Below are 16,583 nucleotides of genomic sequence, written 5' to 3'. Positions count from 1 at the left end.
TGGAGCAGGTTTTCATCAAGGATCTCTCTGTACTTAGCTCTGTTCATCTTTCCCTCGATCCTGACTAGTCTCTCAGTCCCTGCCACTGAAAAACATCCCCACAGGCCTGATTGGTGGTGTGCTGCAGAGCTGGTTGTCCATCTGGAAGGCTCTCCCATCTCCACAGAGGAACTCTGGCCCTTCTCCCCCGATTGCTCAGTTTGTCCGGGTTGCCAGCTCTAGGAACTTCTTCCATTTAAGAATGATGTAAGCCACTGTGTTCTTGGGGACCTTCAATCCTGCAGACATTTTTTGGTACCGTTCCAGAGATCTATGCCTCGACACAATCCTGTCTCGGAGCTCTACGGACAATTCCTTCGACCTCATGGCTTGGTTTTTGCTCCGACATGCATTGTCAACTGTGGGACCTTATGTAGACAGGTGTGTGCCTTTCCAAATCATGTCCAATCAATTGAATTTACCACAGGTGGACTCCAATCAAGTTGTAGAAACATCTCAAGGATGATCAATGGAAACAGGATGCACCTGAGCTCAATTTCAAGTCTCATAGCAAAAGGTGTGAATATTTGCGTAAATAAGGTATTTCTGTGTGTGTACACGGTTCAATGAATAGATCCAGCCAGACAGTGCTGGTAGAACAGTAGTAGTGGTGAGTAAAGTGAAGGTCACAGCTATCCAGTGTTTTAAAGCTAGATTGCAGGAGTCACTAACACACACACACCCTTCCTCTCACTCTCTCTCTGTCTGTCTCTCTCTGTCTCTCTGTCTCTCTGTCTCTCTCTCTCTCTCTCTCTCTCTCTCTCTCTCTCTCTCTCTCTCTCTCTCTCTCTCTCTCTCTCTCTCTCTCTCTCTCTTTATCTATCTATCTATCTCTCTCTCTCTCTCTTTATCTATCTATCTATCTCTCTCTCTCTCTTTATCTATCTATCTATCTCTCTCTTTATCTATCTATCTATCTCTCTCCTCCTTCCATTTCTCTCTCGGTCTCTCTGTCTCTCTCTCTCTCTGTCTCTCTCATATTGCCCCTTATTGTCATCTCCTCCTCTCTTCAACCATGTCTTTGTTCTTTTATCTTCCCTCTCTTCCCTCTCTTCCCCTTCTCCTCCCTGACCCCATGCCTCCCTCCTTCCTTCTCTCTCAAATTCATATTCCAACATTATTTGCTCATGGTAAGAGCACCTTCTAATGGACTGAAAGTTAGTGTGACTGGATCAGACAAACATTGTCATAGCATTACACAATAAAGGGGAATCTCAAATGTGATCTGTGATGAAATTGTATCTGTCTTTTTTATGATTTTTTAAAGAGCAATCCCTAATCCCCAATCCCTAGTTTACCAATCGCTGCAGCTGTACACAGCCCATCTGTAAATAGCCCACCGAATCTACCTACCTCATCCCCATAATGTTTTTATTTAATTTTTTTGCTCTTTTGCACACCAGTATTTATACTTGCACATCAGCATCTGCACATCTATCACTCCAGTGTTAATTTGCTAAATTGTAATTACTTCGCTACTATGGCCTATTTATTGCCTTACCTCCTCACACCATTAGCACACACTGTATATAGATTTTTCTATTGTGTTATTGACTGTACGTTTGTTTATCCCATGTGTAACTCTGTGTTGTTGTTTGTGTCGCACTGCTTTGCTTTATCTTGGCCGAGTCACAGTTGTAAATGAGACTGGCCTACCTGGTTAAATAAAGGTAAAATCAAAAATGTTCTCCCTCTCCTCCCCGCCCCACCCCTGTCTCGCTGTCTTTCTCCCCCCCCCCCCCCCCCCCGCCCCACCCCTGTCTCGCTATCTTTATCCCCCCCCCCGCCCCACCCCTGTCTCGCTATCTTTCTCCCCCCCCGCCCCACCCCTGTCTCGCTATCTTTCTCCTCCCCCCCGCCCCACCCCTGTCTCGCTATCGTTCTCCTCCCCCCCGCCCCACCCCTGTCTCACTATCTTTCTCCTCTCCCCCCGCCCCACCCCTGTCTCGCTATCTTTTTCCTCCCCACCCGCCCCACCCCTGTCTCGCTATCTTTCTCCTCCCCCCCGCCCCACCCCTGTCTCGCTATCTTTCTCCTCTCCCCCCCGCCCCACCCCTGTCTCGCTATCTTTCTCCTCTCCCCCCCGCCCCACCCCTGTCTCGCTATCGTTCTCCTCCCCCCCGCCCCACCCCTGTCTCGCTATCTTTCTCCTCCCCGCCCGCCCCACCCCTGTCTCGCTATCTTTCTCCTCTCCCCCCCGCCCCACCCCTGTCTCGCTATTTTTCTCCTCTCCCCCCCGCCCCACCCCTGTCTCGCTATCTCCCTCCTCTCCCAGTGCGGGCGTGGGGCGGACAGGCTGCTTCATCGTGATCGACGCCATGCTGGAGCGCATCAAGCACGAGAAAACGGTAGACATCTACGGCCACGTGACCCTGATGCGATCGCAGCGGAACTACATGGTGCAGACGGAGGACCAGTACAGCTTCAACCACGACGCGCTGCTGGAGGCGGTGGCGTGCGGCAACACGGAGGTGGCGGCCAGGAGCCTGTTCTCCTACATCCAGAAGCTGGCCCAGGTGGAGACGGGCGAGCACGTCACCGGCATGGAGCTGGAGTTTAAGGTAGGTAATGGGGATGTAGGTGGGGTATAGGGAAACTGAATATGGGGAGGGTGGGGAAGACACAAAATGGAATGGGAGCTGAGCCGGAGTTTAAGGTAGGCCATAGACATACACTGTAGGTACATAGGTCGCAGTGAACCAGAGAAAAGGGAGGGTGGGGAAAGGCACAAAATGGAGGTTTATGTTCATGATAGAAGAAAGCTTGAAATATAAGGTTTAGGCCTACCAATACGAAACCATGAATCATGTTGAGACACGGAATGGAGGTTTTATCTCCAGTTGCCCCAATGCTCTGTCGCATTCATGATATCTTTGAGCCAGAGGTAACACTACCAGTTAAATTGAAATGGCCTTGAAAATATATATTGACATATTTATTTTGTACCTGTACATTAAAATGGGCAAATCCTAACCCCATCACAATGAATGGAATAAAACATTTGAATAGACAGCTTATTATACCGCGTTCAAGTGAGCTTTCATTTCAACCATTTACCTGTTTGCTCACACCACTCAATACCATTGTCTATTAAAGAGAGATAGAAATGGAAGAGTTAAGCAGTGCTCTTTGTCTAATGCTGCGAATGCATTTCTGAAGGATTTCAAATAACAGGCTCCAGATAGAACAGCTTTGTGATCAGTGCATAGACTCTAAATGAAGGATTTCAAATAACAGGCTCCAGATAGAACAGCTTTGTGATCAGTGCATAGACTCTAAATGAAGGATTTCAAATAACAGGCTCCAGATAGAACAGCTTTGTGATCAGTGCATAGACTCTAAATGAAGGATTTCAAATAACAGGCTCCAGATAGAACAGCTTTGTGATCAGTGCATAGACTCTAAATGAAGGATTTCAAATAACAGGCTCCAGATAGAACAGCTTTGTGATCAGTGCATAGACTCTAAATGAAGGATTTCAAATAACAGGCTCCAGATAGAACAGCTTTGTGATCAGTGCATAGACTCTAAATGAAGGATTTCAAATAACAGGCTCCAGATAGAACAGCTTTGTGATCAGTGCATAGACTCTAAATGAATAATTTTTCGGAGAGAAAAAAAAACCATAAAACGATTCAGTTCAAAATGTACAAATTCCGCTTAGATGAGAACCCATTACCAACACCTGGAAGGGCATGGTGTCTGGCCAAACACCAACGATACAATCTAAACTTTAATGTCCCCCCCCCCCCCCCCCGTACAACAACACACTTTACCTTGAATTACACATGTACACTCCCCCTATCTCGTCCCGAAATCATTTGTAATATACCCGACCAGGGCTGTTACGGTGACCTTATTACGGCCACACCGGCGGTCACGAGTCATGACAGCAGTCAAATTCCACGTGACTGTTTAAGCTTCTCCAAGCTCTGATGCTGCTGATGGTCATCAGTAGCCTACCAAACTTGCTAACTGCCTGGTACTCAGCACTCTATTGTCCCTCTAATCACTCTGACATCAATGCAAATGCATTTGAATTTGTATTTTTATTTCTCCGTTATTTTACCAGGTAAATTGACTGAGAACACATTCTCATTTACAGCAACGACCTGGGGAATAGTTACAGGGGAGAAGAGGGGATGAATGAGCCAATTGTAAACTGGGGATTATTAGGTGACCGTGATGGTTTGAGGGCCAGATTGGGAATTTAGCCAGGACACCGGGGTTAACACCCCTACTCTTACGACAAGTGCCATGGGATCTTTAATGACCTCAGAGAGTCAGGACACCTGTTTAACGTCCCATCCGAAAGACGGCACCCTACACAGGGCAGTGTCACCAATCACCGCCTGGCAGAGCGGAGGTGATTTCAGTGAAATCACTTTTCTTTTTTTTTCTCTGATACCTCTGGCACTCTGGCACTGCTTCTGCCTCCAGCTTGACAAACATGGTGTGTTTGTTCTCCTTGGCCAGCTCTCCCATCACATCGTTCATCTGACTGCACTGAGGGGCCCATGCTGCCTGGAAGTGGACCACCGTCAAGAACTTGCCAGTTGAATTGAATTGAATTGCAAAATGTATTTGTTTTGTCTAAAGCCTTCACGCCAAGCAGTTGCATTCTAGATGCCTCATAGAAACTTTAATTTCTCATGTTATATACCTTATTTTTGTTACTCGCCATAAATGTGTTGATATGATCTCTAGAAGGATATTGTTTACATAAATGTACAAAAACACTAAAAATGTATGTTCATTTTTTGTTTTTGTTTCTACCGATATTATTGGGATATTTTTTAGACCAGAGGAAAGAGTGCCTCCTACTGGCCCTCCAACACCACTTCCAGCAGCACCTGGTCTCCCATCCAGGGACTGACCAGGACCAACCCTGCTTAGCTTCAGAAGCAAGCCAGCAGTGGTATGCACAAGAGCCCACGAGAGCCCATGAGCTCATGTTGCGCAACATTTCTTTAGGCTATGCAATTGCGTGAGAAAACAGAGTGATGGCCTCTACTAAAAAGAGGAGGATCCGATCAGCCTTCTATAGGCTAGGCCTACTATATTTATTTCTCAACTTTTCTAATATTAACCACATTGCTTTTCTTTATAACAGGAGTATAGTCTACCTGGCTGGCATGAAAATGAACCAGGGAAAAGCATCCTCCATTCGCTATGCATACTGTGGATGTATTTTTAGCCTACTGCCATGTGCGCATTGCTGTACTTATAATGTGAAGAAATAGCCTAATAGTTTATCAACATTTTAAGCTAAACGTTCTGATCTGTTGCATCAGGCTCATTGCTTAAAACATTTTTTTTTTTATACTGGTGGTTGTATTAATTTACATTTACATTTAAGTCATTTAGCAGACGCTCTTATCCAGAGCGACTTACAAATTGGAAAGTTCATACATATTCATCCTGGTCCCCCCGTGGGGAATGAACCCACAACCCTGGCGTTGCAAGCGCCATGCTCTACCAACTGAGCCACACGGGACCATTTGGGATCTATTGCATCCCACAACTGTCCCTGACTATGTTTGGAATATTACTTTCTAGCACAGAATAGAATAGGTCAACTTTTGTACTATAGGGGATAGTAGATTGACATAGGCTAGTGCTTTTGCTGTTCATCTTGTTGGCTGACAAAAAGTAAATTACAGTTTTTCCAATATCTTCAATATGCACTTTGGAATTGGAATAGGACAGTTGCAGTTGCGTGCCCGATGTGTCTGTCTTCACTTGTAGCCTGTGAGAAAGACCCGATCATGTGACAGAGAGCCATGTGAGTGAGAGGTGCTTCGGTACGCAGCCGGGAGAAGGGAATTATAATTATTATATTCAGCCCAAGGTCACAAAGGCCACTGGCCGCAAAAAGTATGGATTTTGGCATTACAGCCACACAAAAGGGATGCAGCTGGGAAGTTCTAGACATTATCAAGTGCTTATCAAATTGTGAATGAGAGACTGATGAAGTGTGTGCAGCCTGTGCAAAAAAAACGAAGCAGAGCTCATGCCTTTCATGCAACTTTTTTCAAGTCATCATTAGAGTCGCATCATGGAGTCTTAGAACGTATGAATGTATTAGAAATCAAAACATATAGCCCAACGTTTGTATCACAACTAAAGTTACATAAATAACTCTAATTTAAGCATATCGGAGTACTTGTTTCTTTGTTAACTGTTCATCACAGAATAGCCTCATGTGAGCACTCCCTCAAATGATTTGGTGAAAATATCCTTTCTGTTTTATTCAGCTTTGTTCAATTGTATTCTTCATTATATAAAATAATGCCACAGAATACTAAGCAAATCTTGTCTGCTAAATGAACTAGTGTAGCCCAAAGCCATATGGCATAGCCAGATCAGGACCTAACATATAAGGACAACTCAGAGTATGCTATTGCCAGGTCGCAGTTGTAAATGATAACTTGTTCTCAATTGGCCTCCCTGGTTAAATAAAGGTGAAATAAAATAAATACAAATAAAAATGTTGTTCTTCTGAAATAGACTACATTTTCTTCATATCATGTTTCTTTAGACCTGTCTAAAATAAATAATGGATTTATTGTGATGGTGTAGGCTATATAACATGGATTTATTACAGTTTTTAAAATGTAGATGTTCCAAAGGTCTGCATCAGTGGCTTGTAGACTATGTGTGGAAGCCAGTAGATGCTAAATGTGTTTATGTTAATTACCGTGAGTTATTTGCTTGACAATCACCGGCTGATGAAATTTTGTGACCACCACAGCCCTAGTCTCTCCAGAGATGTTTGATCGGGTTCAGTTCGGGCTCTGGCTGGGCCACTCAAGGACATTCAGAGACTTGTCCCGAAGCCACACCTGTGTTGTCTTGGCTGTGTGCTTAGGGTCGTTGTCCTGTTGGAAGGTGAACCTTCCTATAGGCTGGAGATCAGTCGCCCATAGTGATCTTTGTCATTGTTTACTAACTACTGCCCACACCAGACCTGGGTTCAAATAGTATTTGTTGTTTTTTTTCTTTCACATTCGCTAGCTATGCTCGACTAAGCTTGCCTGGCCCAATGGAACCAATGGAATAGTCCTAAAAGTGCAAATCATGTTCAGCATCATGTCCACTCGGCCAGTTGTAGGCGTCATCACAAGTACAGTATCATCCTGAACTCCTTGTGGAAAGGGGCACGACAGTGGAGAAAACATGGCAGCTAAGGTTGTTTCTATGACTAGAGCTTTCCTAGGTGCATGTCTGCCCTTAGGGGGGAAGGGAAAAGGAGGATCTGTTGCCAGATTGGGTTGTTTCCAAACCATCCGCCCGGTGTTTGGTGTAGCAGCAGCTCTGGGCGTCTTTAGACTTGCCAGCCTGTCTCATGCCCTTCCGAGTGCCTCTATGAAACAGGGATCAAAGGGAGGACAGGAGAGAGGGGGGAGAGGAGAGGAGAGGAGGCAGGAGAGGGGGGTCGAGGAGGGAGGAGAGGAGAGGAGAGGAGGGAGGAGAGGAGAGGAGGGAGGAGAGGAGAGGAGAGGAGAGGAGAGGAGAGGAGAGGAGAGGAGAGGAGAGGAGAGGAGAGGAGAGGAGAGGAGAGGAGAGGAGAGGGGAGAGGAGAGGAGAGGAGGGAAGAGAGGAGATGAGGGAGACAGGAGAGAGGGAGACAGGAGAGAGGAAAGAAAGGAGGGAGGGAGGGAGGAGAGAGTGCGGGTGCATGTGCGCGTGTCATTATCAAAGACTCCAGTGACCCACTTTTACTTTTTGCAGCGAGAGAGAGCTTTCTGGTTTATTATGGAAAACCTGCTTTAGAGTTTCAGTTTGATGGTAGCTTGTTAATGTAGTGCCTGAAATCATAGTACCTTACCTCAGAGCAGCTCACACAAGACACACTGCAAAGTGCAGGGCAATGAAAAGAAAATGGGGATTAGAATAAAGGCTGTGCTCTTTGATTTCTCCATCCAGTCATATTAGGAATACATTCATCAATTAGATATGTCTGCATTTTGAAGGTGCTTTAGCGATCAGCTCAGATCTTTACTACTCTGCAGTCCTTCATCTCTCTCTACTTCTATCATCTCTCCTTCTCTCACTTTCTATCCTTCCCACTGTCACTCCATTCCCCTCCATCCATCCCGCTATCTCCCACCCCTTCTCCTTACCTCTCCATATCCCACTCTCAATCCTTCCTTTCCCCCCCTCCCTCTCTCTCTACACCCCCCTTCCCCTCGCTCCTTCCTCACCACCCATCTCTCCCTCCCTCCCTCCCTCCATCCACCCACCCCTCTCTACAGCGCCTAGCCAACTCCAAGGCCCATACGTCCAGGTTTATCAGTGCCAACCTGCCCTGCAACAAGTTCAAGAACCGTCTGGTGAACATCATGCCCTACGAGACCACCCGCGTCTGCCTGCAGCCAATCAGGGGCCTCGAGGGCTCAGACTACATCAACGCCAGCTTCATCGACGGATACAGGTAGGTGGAATGGGTGGGTGTGAGTCGGAAGTGTGTGTAAGTGGGGAGGTGTTATAACGAGTGAGTGAGAGAGTGAGAGAGTGCACGAGTGAGCGAATAGCAAGTGTGACAATATCAAAATCGCAATAAACCTGTTTCAATGGTTTGATGAAACTGATTAGGGAGCGGACTCTCCCTGCTACATGTCTGACCTGAATGTGTGTTTGTGTTGCCAGGCAACAGAAGGCCTACATCGCAACGCAGGGCCCGTTGGCAGAGACCACAGAGGACTTCTGGAGGATGATGTGGGAGAACAACTCCACTATTGTAGTCATGCTCACCAAACTCCGAGAGATGGGCAGGGTAGGGAGCCTCTCTCTCTCTCTCTCTCCTGTCTCTCTTCCTCTCCTCTCTTCCCTCTCTCCTGTCTCCCTCCTCTCTTCCCCCTCTCCTGTCTCTCTCTCTCTCCTCTCCTCTCTTCCCCCTCTCCTGTCTCTCTCCTCTCCTCCCCCTCTCCTGTCTCCCTCCTCTCCTCCCCCTCTCCTGTCTTTCTCTCTCCTGTCTCCCTCCTCTCCTCTCTTCCCTCTCTCCTGTCTCTTCTCTCTCCTGTCTCCCTCCTCTCCTCTCTTCCCCCTCTCGTGTCTCTCTCTCTCCTGTCTCCCTCCTCTCCTCTCTTCCCTCTCTCCTGTCTCTTCTCTCTCCTGTCTCCCTCCTCTCCTCTCTTCCCCCTCTCGTGTCTCTCTCTCTCCTGTCTCCCTCCTCTCCTCTCTTCCCTCTCTCCTGTCTCCCTCCTCTCCTCTTCCCCCTCTCCTGTCTCCCTCTCTCCTGTCTCCCTCCTCTCCTCTCTTCTCCCTCTCCTGTCTCCCTCTCTCATGCCTCCCTCCTCTCATCTCTTCTCCCTCTCCTGTCTCCCTCTCTCCTGTCTCCCCCTCTCATCTCCCTCCCCTGTCTCCCTCTCTCGTGTCTCCCTCCTCTCCTCTCTTCCCTCTCTCCTGTCTCCCTCCTCTCCTCTCTTCTCTCTCTCCTGTCTCTCTCTCTCCTGTCTCCCTCCTCTCCTCTCTTCCCTCTCTCCTGTCCTCCCTTTGATCCCTGATTCACAGAGGCACTCGGAAGGGTATTAGACAGGCTCTCTCTCTCTCTCTCTCACACTCTCACACTCTCACACTCACACACACACACACACACACACACACACACACACACACACACACACACACACACACACACACACACACACACACACACACACACACACACACACACCTCAAGCATTCTTCATTCTGTCCATCATTTACTGTCGTTATCCTGTGTAGTGCAGTCTGTACCACGACTCTAAATGGAACCTGCACAAACTGTTTCCTATGTGTCCACGTTTATCTCAATGTGTATTTTCTCCTCACCCCCCTCATATCTGAGTGTCTCACTCTCTCCCTGTGTGTCCACAGGAAAAGTGTCATCAGTACTGGCCCGCTGAGCGTTCGGCCAGGTACCAGTACTTTGTGGTGGACCCCATGGCTGAGTACAACATGCCCCAGTACATCCTCCGAGAGTTCAAAGTCACCGATGCCAGGGTGAGTATGTGTTTGTACGTGCGTGTGTGTGTGTGCGTGTGTGTGTGTGTGTGTGTGTGTGTGTGTGTGTGCGTGCGTGCGTGCGTGCGTGCGTGCGTGCGTGCGTGCGTGCGTGCGTGCGTGCGTGCGTGCGTGTGTGTGTGTGTGTGTGTGTGTGTGTGTGTGTGTGTGTGTGTGTGTGTGTGTGTGTGTGTGTGTGTGTTTGTGTGTGTGTGTGTGTGTGTGTGTGACTGCTGTCCTTAGAGATGGCTCATTCTATTTCTATTCGTGTCGCTCTGCCATTGATACTATGCCTCTTAGAATGGCTCCTACTGTGTATGCCTACCACGTGTTCCATTTAACCTTTCACCTCTATCATCAGTGAGGCTGGAGGAAGCCAAGCTGATTGCGGCCATTTTCCCTCCATCACATGACTATACAGTGCTGATGGGGAAGGTGTCATGAGGGCGATAGTATGATTGCTCTTTATACCACGTTTAAAGGGGCAATCCGCTGTTCAAACAACTACAAAGCAGGCACCCTGCCACTGCTTTGGTGAACACCTGAGGGATGGGTTTGGAGAAGGTCACAGACGCCTTTAATGACAATGTTTAGATCACGTGAGAGTTTTAACCTGACGAATATCCTCCTTATCGAAACGTTGTATAAACGTTGCATATACGTTGTATATGTGTTATTCGTAGCATACAGCGTAAGGGATTTTTATCCATTAACCCAATACCTACGTTTTTTGAAGGATGTGCATAGTACCACAACCATTTCTATGATAGTATGATTACTCGTGGTCTGTCTAAGCACCAAGGCCCATTGTACAGTATAGGCAGCGGCCATTTTGTGTCCAAATGTAGAGTTAACTGTACTGCAGAACACTGGCCTACCTGGGACTGGCGCACGTGTTGGATTGCTGCTTGAGCCGGCATGGCGGCTAGTAAGGAGGGCTCATGTTGGCCTAGCCCTCAGCCCCTTGCTACTCCCACTGGGCAGATTAGACATACATGCAGTTTAAGATGGTGCTTTAGGTACCACACACACACGGTCTCTCTCTTACATGAATACATACACCCCCCACACACACACACACACAGTATACCCTCCCCTCAAACTCACACACACACAGTAAGGATTGTCTGTGAAGGGTGAACTGGAGCGGCAGCAGCAGTGGTTCTAGACTGTGGTAATTGTGGGCCGAACGCGTAAGCAATGAAAGGACCTGTAATCAGAGATGACTGAAGGAAGAGAGGGAGGCAGACGAGGAGAAGAGAGAGAGAGAGAGAGAGAGAGAGAGAGGGAAGAGAGAGAGTAGAGAGAGAGAAAGAGTGAAGAGAGAGGGGGAAAGAGAGAGAGAGTGGGGGAGAGAGGGAAGAGAGAGAGTGGGGGAGGAGGGAGGGGGAGGAGAGAGAGAAAAGAGTTGGCCTGTGACATTTTTTTTTTTTTACTTTGTTAACGATTCCGTAGACTAGTAATCAAGGAAAGGAGATGAGGCTGGAGACTAGGGGATGTTTTGGGCAGTTTAGGATGTAGCCTCCTCTACTTACCTATCCTTTCTTTCCTGATCGTGGACCTGAAATCAATTTAAAGGTATAAATAGTCAAGTTGAAGCTTATCCACTTGGTTCAATTATCAATGTTCACCGAAGGAAAGGAGACTAGGAACTAGGGAATGTTTGAGTATTGCTTTGGGGTGCTGTGTCTTCTCTTCAGCCTCACCTTCCAAAATCATCTTCCTTCCCTCCCGGTGGACTACTGACATTAAGACACCACTATAATTGACTATCCTTTAGCGGAGATTCAAATTAAGCCATTTTCTCAAGAAATCCAGTCTTCACCGATGTGGGTGGCCACCCTCCAATTCACTCCCCCCCCCCCCGTATCCTTCCTCCTCCTTCGCTCCATCTGTCAGCTTGCTCCATCGATCAGTCCTCTGTCCAGGATTACCTCATTTAACACGGTGTCCAGAAGAATACGCTTGTCACGCCAGGCTCCCTATTGATTTCCTCTAACCGGGACTTATTCCACGGCAAAAACTACAAGCTAAAACGGATTGAGAGATCGAGGGAGAGAAAGAGAGAGACGGGGGGAGAGAGAGAGGGACAAGGAGGGAGCGAGACAGAGAGACTGAGGGAGTGAGAGAAAGGGAAGACTGTCAGAGAGTGTGAGAGCGAAAGGGAGAAATAGTGATATCAGACAGATGGATGTCAGCGGAGACAGTAGTGATAGCCTGACAGATGGATGTCAGGGGAGACAGTAGTGATAGCCTGACAGATGGATGTCAGGGGAGACAGTAGTGATAGTCTGACAGATGGATGTCAGGGGAGACAGTAGTGATAGCCTGACAGATGGATGTCAGGGGAGACAGTAGTGATAGCCTGACAGATGGATGTCAGGGGAGACAGTAGTGATATCTGACAGATGGATGTCAGGGGAGACAGTAGTGATAGCCTGACAGATGGATGTCAGGGGAGACAGTAGTGATAGCCTGACAGATGGATGTCAGGGGAGACAGTAGTGATAGTCTGACAGATGGATGTCAGGGGAGACAGTAGTGATAGCCTGACAGATGGATGTCAGGGGAGACAGTAGTGGTAGCCTGACAGATGGATGTCAGGGGAGACAGTAGTGATATCTGACAGATGGATGTCAGGGGAGACAGTAGTGATAGCCTGACAGATGGATGTCAGAGGAGACAGTAGTGATAGCCTGACAGATGGATGTCAGCGGAGACAGTAGTGATAGCCTGACAGATGGATGTCAGGGGAGACAGTAGTGATAGCCTGACAGATGGATGTCAGGGGAGACAGTAGTGATAGCCTGACAGATGGATGTCAGGGGAGACAGTAGTGATAGCCTGACAGATGGATGTCAGGGGAGACAGTAGTGATAGCCTGACAGATGGATGTCCACGGAGACAGTAGTGATAGCCTGACAGATGGATGTCAGGGGAGACAGTAGTGATAGCCTGACAGATGGATGGCAGCGGAGACAGTAGTGATAGCCTGACAGATGGATGTCAGGGGAGACAGTAGTGATAGCCTGACAGATGGATGTCAGGGGAGACAGTAGTGATAGCCTGACAGATGGATGTCAGGGGAGACAGTAGTGATAGCCTGACAGATGGATGTCAGGGGAGACAGTAGTGATAGCCTGACAGATGGATGTCAGGGGAGACAGTAGTGATAGCCTGACAGATGGATGTCAGGGGAGACAGTAGTGATAGCCTGACAGATGGATGGCAGCGGAGACAGTAGTGATAGCCTGACAGATGGATGTCAGCGGAGACAGTAGTGATAGCCTGACAGATGGATGTCAGGGGAGAAATAGTGATATCCTGACAGATGGATGGCAGCGGAGACAGTAGTGATAGCCTGACAGATGGATGTCAGCGGAGACAGTAGTGATAGCCTGACAGATGGATGTCAGTGGAGACAGTAGTGATAGCCTGACAGATGGATGTCAGCGGAGACAGTAGTGATAGCCTGACAGATGGATGTCAGTGGAGACAGTAGTGATAGCCTGACAGATGGATGTCAGGGGAGACAGTAGTGATAGCCTGACAGATGGATGGCAGCGGAGACAGTAGTGATAGCCTGACAGATGGATGTCAGAGGAGACAGTAGTGATAGCCTGACAGATGGATGTCCACGGAGACAGTAGTGATAGCCTGACAGATGGATGTCAGAGGAGACAGTAGTGATAGCCTGACAGATGGATGTCAGAGGAGACAGTAGTGATAGCCTGACAGATGGATGTCAGCGGAGACAGTAGTGATAGTCTGACAGATGGATGTCAGCGGAGACAGTAGTGATAGCCTGACAGATGGATGTCCACGGAGACAGTAGTGATAGCCTGACAGATGGATGTCCACGGAGACAGTAGTGATAGCCTGACAGATGGATGTCCACGGAGACAGTAGTGATAGCCTGACAGATGGATGTCCACGGAGACAGTAGTGATAGCCTGACAGATGGATGTCCACGGAGACAGTAGTGATAGCCTGACAGATGGATGTCAGCGGAGACAGTAGTGATAGCCTGACAGATGGATGTCAGCGGAGACAGTAGTGATAACCTGACAGATGGATGTCAGCGGAGACAGTAGTGATAGCCTGACAGATGGATGTCAGCGGAGACAGTAGTGATAACCTGACAGATGGATGTCAGCGGAGACAGTAGTGATAGCCTGACAGATGGATGTCAGCGGCGACAGTAGTGATAGCCTGACAGATGGATGTCAGCGGCGACAGTAGTGATAGCCTGACAGATGGATGTCAGCGGAGACAGTAGTGATAGCCTGACAGATGGATGTCCACGGAGACAGTAGTGATAGCCTGACAGATGGATGTCAGCGGAGACAGTAGTGATAGCCTGACAGATGGATGTCAGCGGAGACAGTAGTGATAGCCTGACAGATGGATGTCAGCGGAGACAGTAGTGATAGCCTGACAGATGGATGTCAGCGGAGACAGTAGTGATAGCCTGACAGATGGATGTCAGCGGAGACAGTAGTGATAGCCTGACAGATGGATGTCAGCGGAGACAGTAGTGATAGCCTGACAGATGGATGTCAGCGGAGACAGTAGTGATAGCCTGACAGATGGTTGTCAGCGGCGACAGTAGTGATAGCCTGACAGATGGATGTCAGGGGAGACAGTAGTGATAGCCTGACAGATGGATGTCAGGGGAGACAGTAGTGATAGCCTGACAGATGGATGTCCACGGAGACAGTAGTGATAGCCTGACAGATGGATGTCAGCGGAGACAGTAGTGATAGCCTGACAGATGGATGTCAGCGGAGACAGTAGTGATAGCCTGACAGATGGATGTCAGGGGAGACAGTAGTGATAGCCTGACAGATGGATGTCAGCGGAGACAGTAGTGATAGCCTGACAGATGGATGTCAGGGGAGACAGTAGTGATAGCCTGACAGATGGATGTCAGCGGAGACAGTAGTGATAGCCTGACAGATGGATGTCAGCGGAGACAGTAGTGATAGCCTGACAGATGGATGTCAGCGGAGACAGTAGTGATAGCCTGACAGATGGATGTCAGCGGAGACAGTAGTGATAGCCTGACAGATGGATGTCAGGGGAGACAGTAGTGATAGCCTGACAGATGGATGTCAGCGGAGACAGTAGTGATAGCCTGACAGATGGATGTCAGCGGAGACAGTAGTGATAGCCTGACAGATGGATGTCAGCGGAGACAGTAGTGATAGCCTGACAGATGGATGTCAGCGGAGACAGTAGTGATAGCCTGACAGATGGATGTCAGCGGAGACAGTAGTGATAGCCTGACAGATGGATGTCAGCGGAGACAGTAGTGATAGCCTGACAGATGGATGTCAGCGGAGACAGTAGTGATAGCCTGACAGATGGATGTCAGCGGAGACAGTAGTGATAGCCTGACAGATGGATGTCCACGGAGACAGTAGTGATAGCCTGACAGATGGATGTCAGCGGAGACAGTAGTGATAGCCTGACAGATGGATGTCAGCGGAGACAGTAGTGATAGCCTGACAGATGGATGTCAGCGGAGACAGTAGTGATAGCCTGACAGATGGATGTCAGCGGAGACAGTAGTGATAGCCTGACAGATGGATGTCAGCGGCGACAGTAGTGATAGCCTGACAGATGGATGTCAGCGGAGACAGTAGTGATAGCCTGACAGATGGATGTCAGCGGCGACAGTAGTGATAGCCTGACAGATGGATGTCAGCGGCGACAGTAGTGATAGCCTGACAGATGGATGTCAGCGGAGACAGTAGTGATAGCCTGACAGATGAATGTCAGCGGAGACAGTAGTGATAGCCTGACAGATGGATGTCCACGGAGACAGTAGTGATAGCCTGACAGATGGATGTCCACGGAGACAGTAGTGATAGCCTGACAGATGGATGTCAGCGGCGACAGTAGTGATAGCCTGACAGATGGATGTCAGCGGCGACAGTAGTGATAGCCTGACAGATGGATGTCAGCGGAGACAGTAGTGATAGCCTGACAGATGGATGTCCACGGAGACAGTAGTGATAGCCTGACAGATGGATGTCCACGGAGACAGTAGTGATAGCCTGACAGATGGATGTCCACGGAGACAGTAGTGATAGCCTGACAGATGGATGTCCACGGAGACAGTAGTGATAGCCTGACAGATGGATGTCCACGGAGACAGTAGTGATAGCCTGACAGATGGATGTCAGCGGAGACAGTAGTGATAGCCTGACAGATGGATGTCAGCGGAGACAGTAGTGATAACCTGACAGATGGATGTCAGCGGAGACAGTAGTGATAGCCTGACAGATGGATGTCAGCGGAGACAGTAGTGATAACCTGACAGATGGATGTCAGCGGAGACAGTAGTGATAGCCTGACAGATGGATGTCAGCGGCGACAGTAGTGATAGCCTGACAGATGGATGTCAGCGGCGACAGTAGTGATAGCCTGACAGATGGATGTCAGCGGAGACAGTAGTGATAGCCTGACAGATGGATGTCCACGGAGACAGTAGTGATAGCCTGACAGATGGATGTCAGCGGAGACAGTAGTGATAGCCTGACAGATGGATG

At 48.5% G+C, this 16,583-nt stretch overlaps 1 protein-coding gene across 1 annotated transcript in view; it reads left to right on the top strand.

Annotated features, from left to right (window-relative positions):
• Positions 1–16,583, top strand: part of ptprsa (protein tyrosine phosphatase receptor type Sa) — a 454,642-nt gene that overhangs the window by 411,817 nt on the left and 26,242 nt on the right. The window contains 4 exon segments of the mRNA XM_071342488.1: positions 2,315–2,600; positions 8,298–8,476; positions 8,692–8,818; positions 9,901–10,026. Of these exon segments, the coding sequence (XP_071198589.1) occupies positions 2,315–2,600; positions 8,298–8,476; positions 8,692–8,818; positions 9,901–10,026 (718 nt within the window).

This window comes from Salvelinus alpinus, chromosome 15, assembly GCF_045679555.1.
Source record: "Salvelinus alpinus chromosome 15, SLU_Salpinus.1, whole genome shotgun sequence".
NCBI classification, from domain to species: Eukaryota; Metazoa; Chordata; class Actinopteri; order Salmoniformes; family Salmonidae; genus Salvelinus; species Salvelinus alpinus.
The sequence above is the reverse complement of the archived record's forward strand: the minus strand, read 5'-3'. Positions and strand labels throughout refer to the sequence as shown.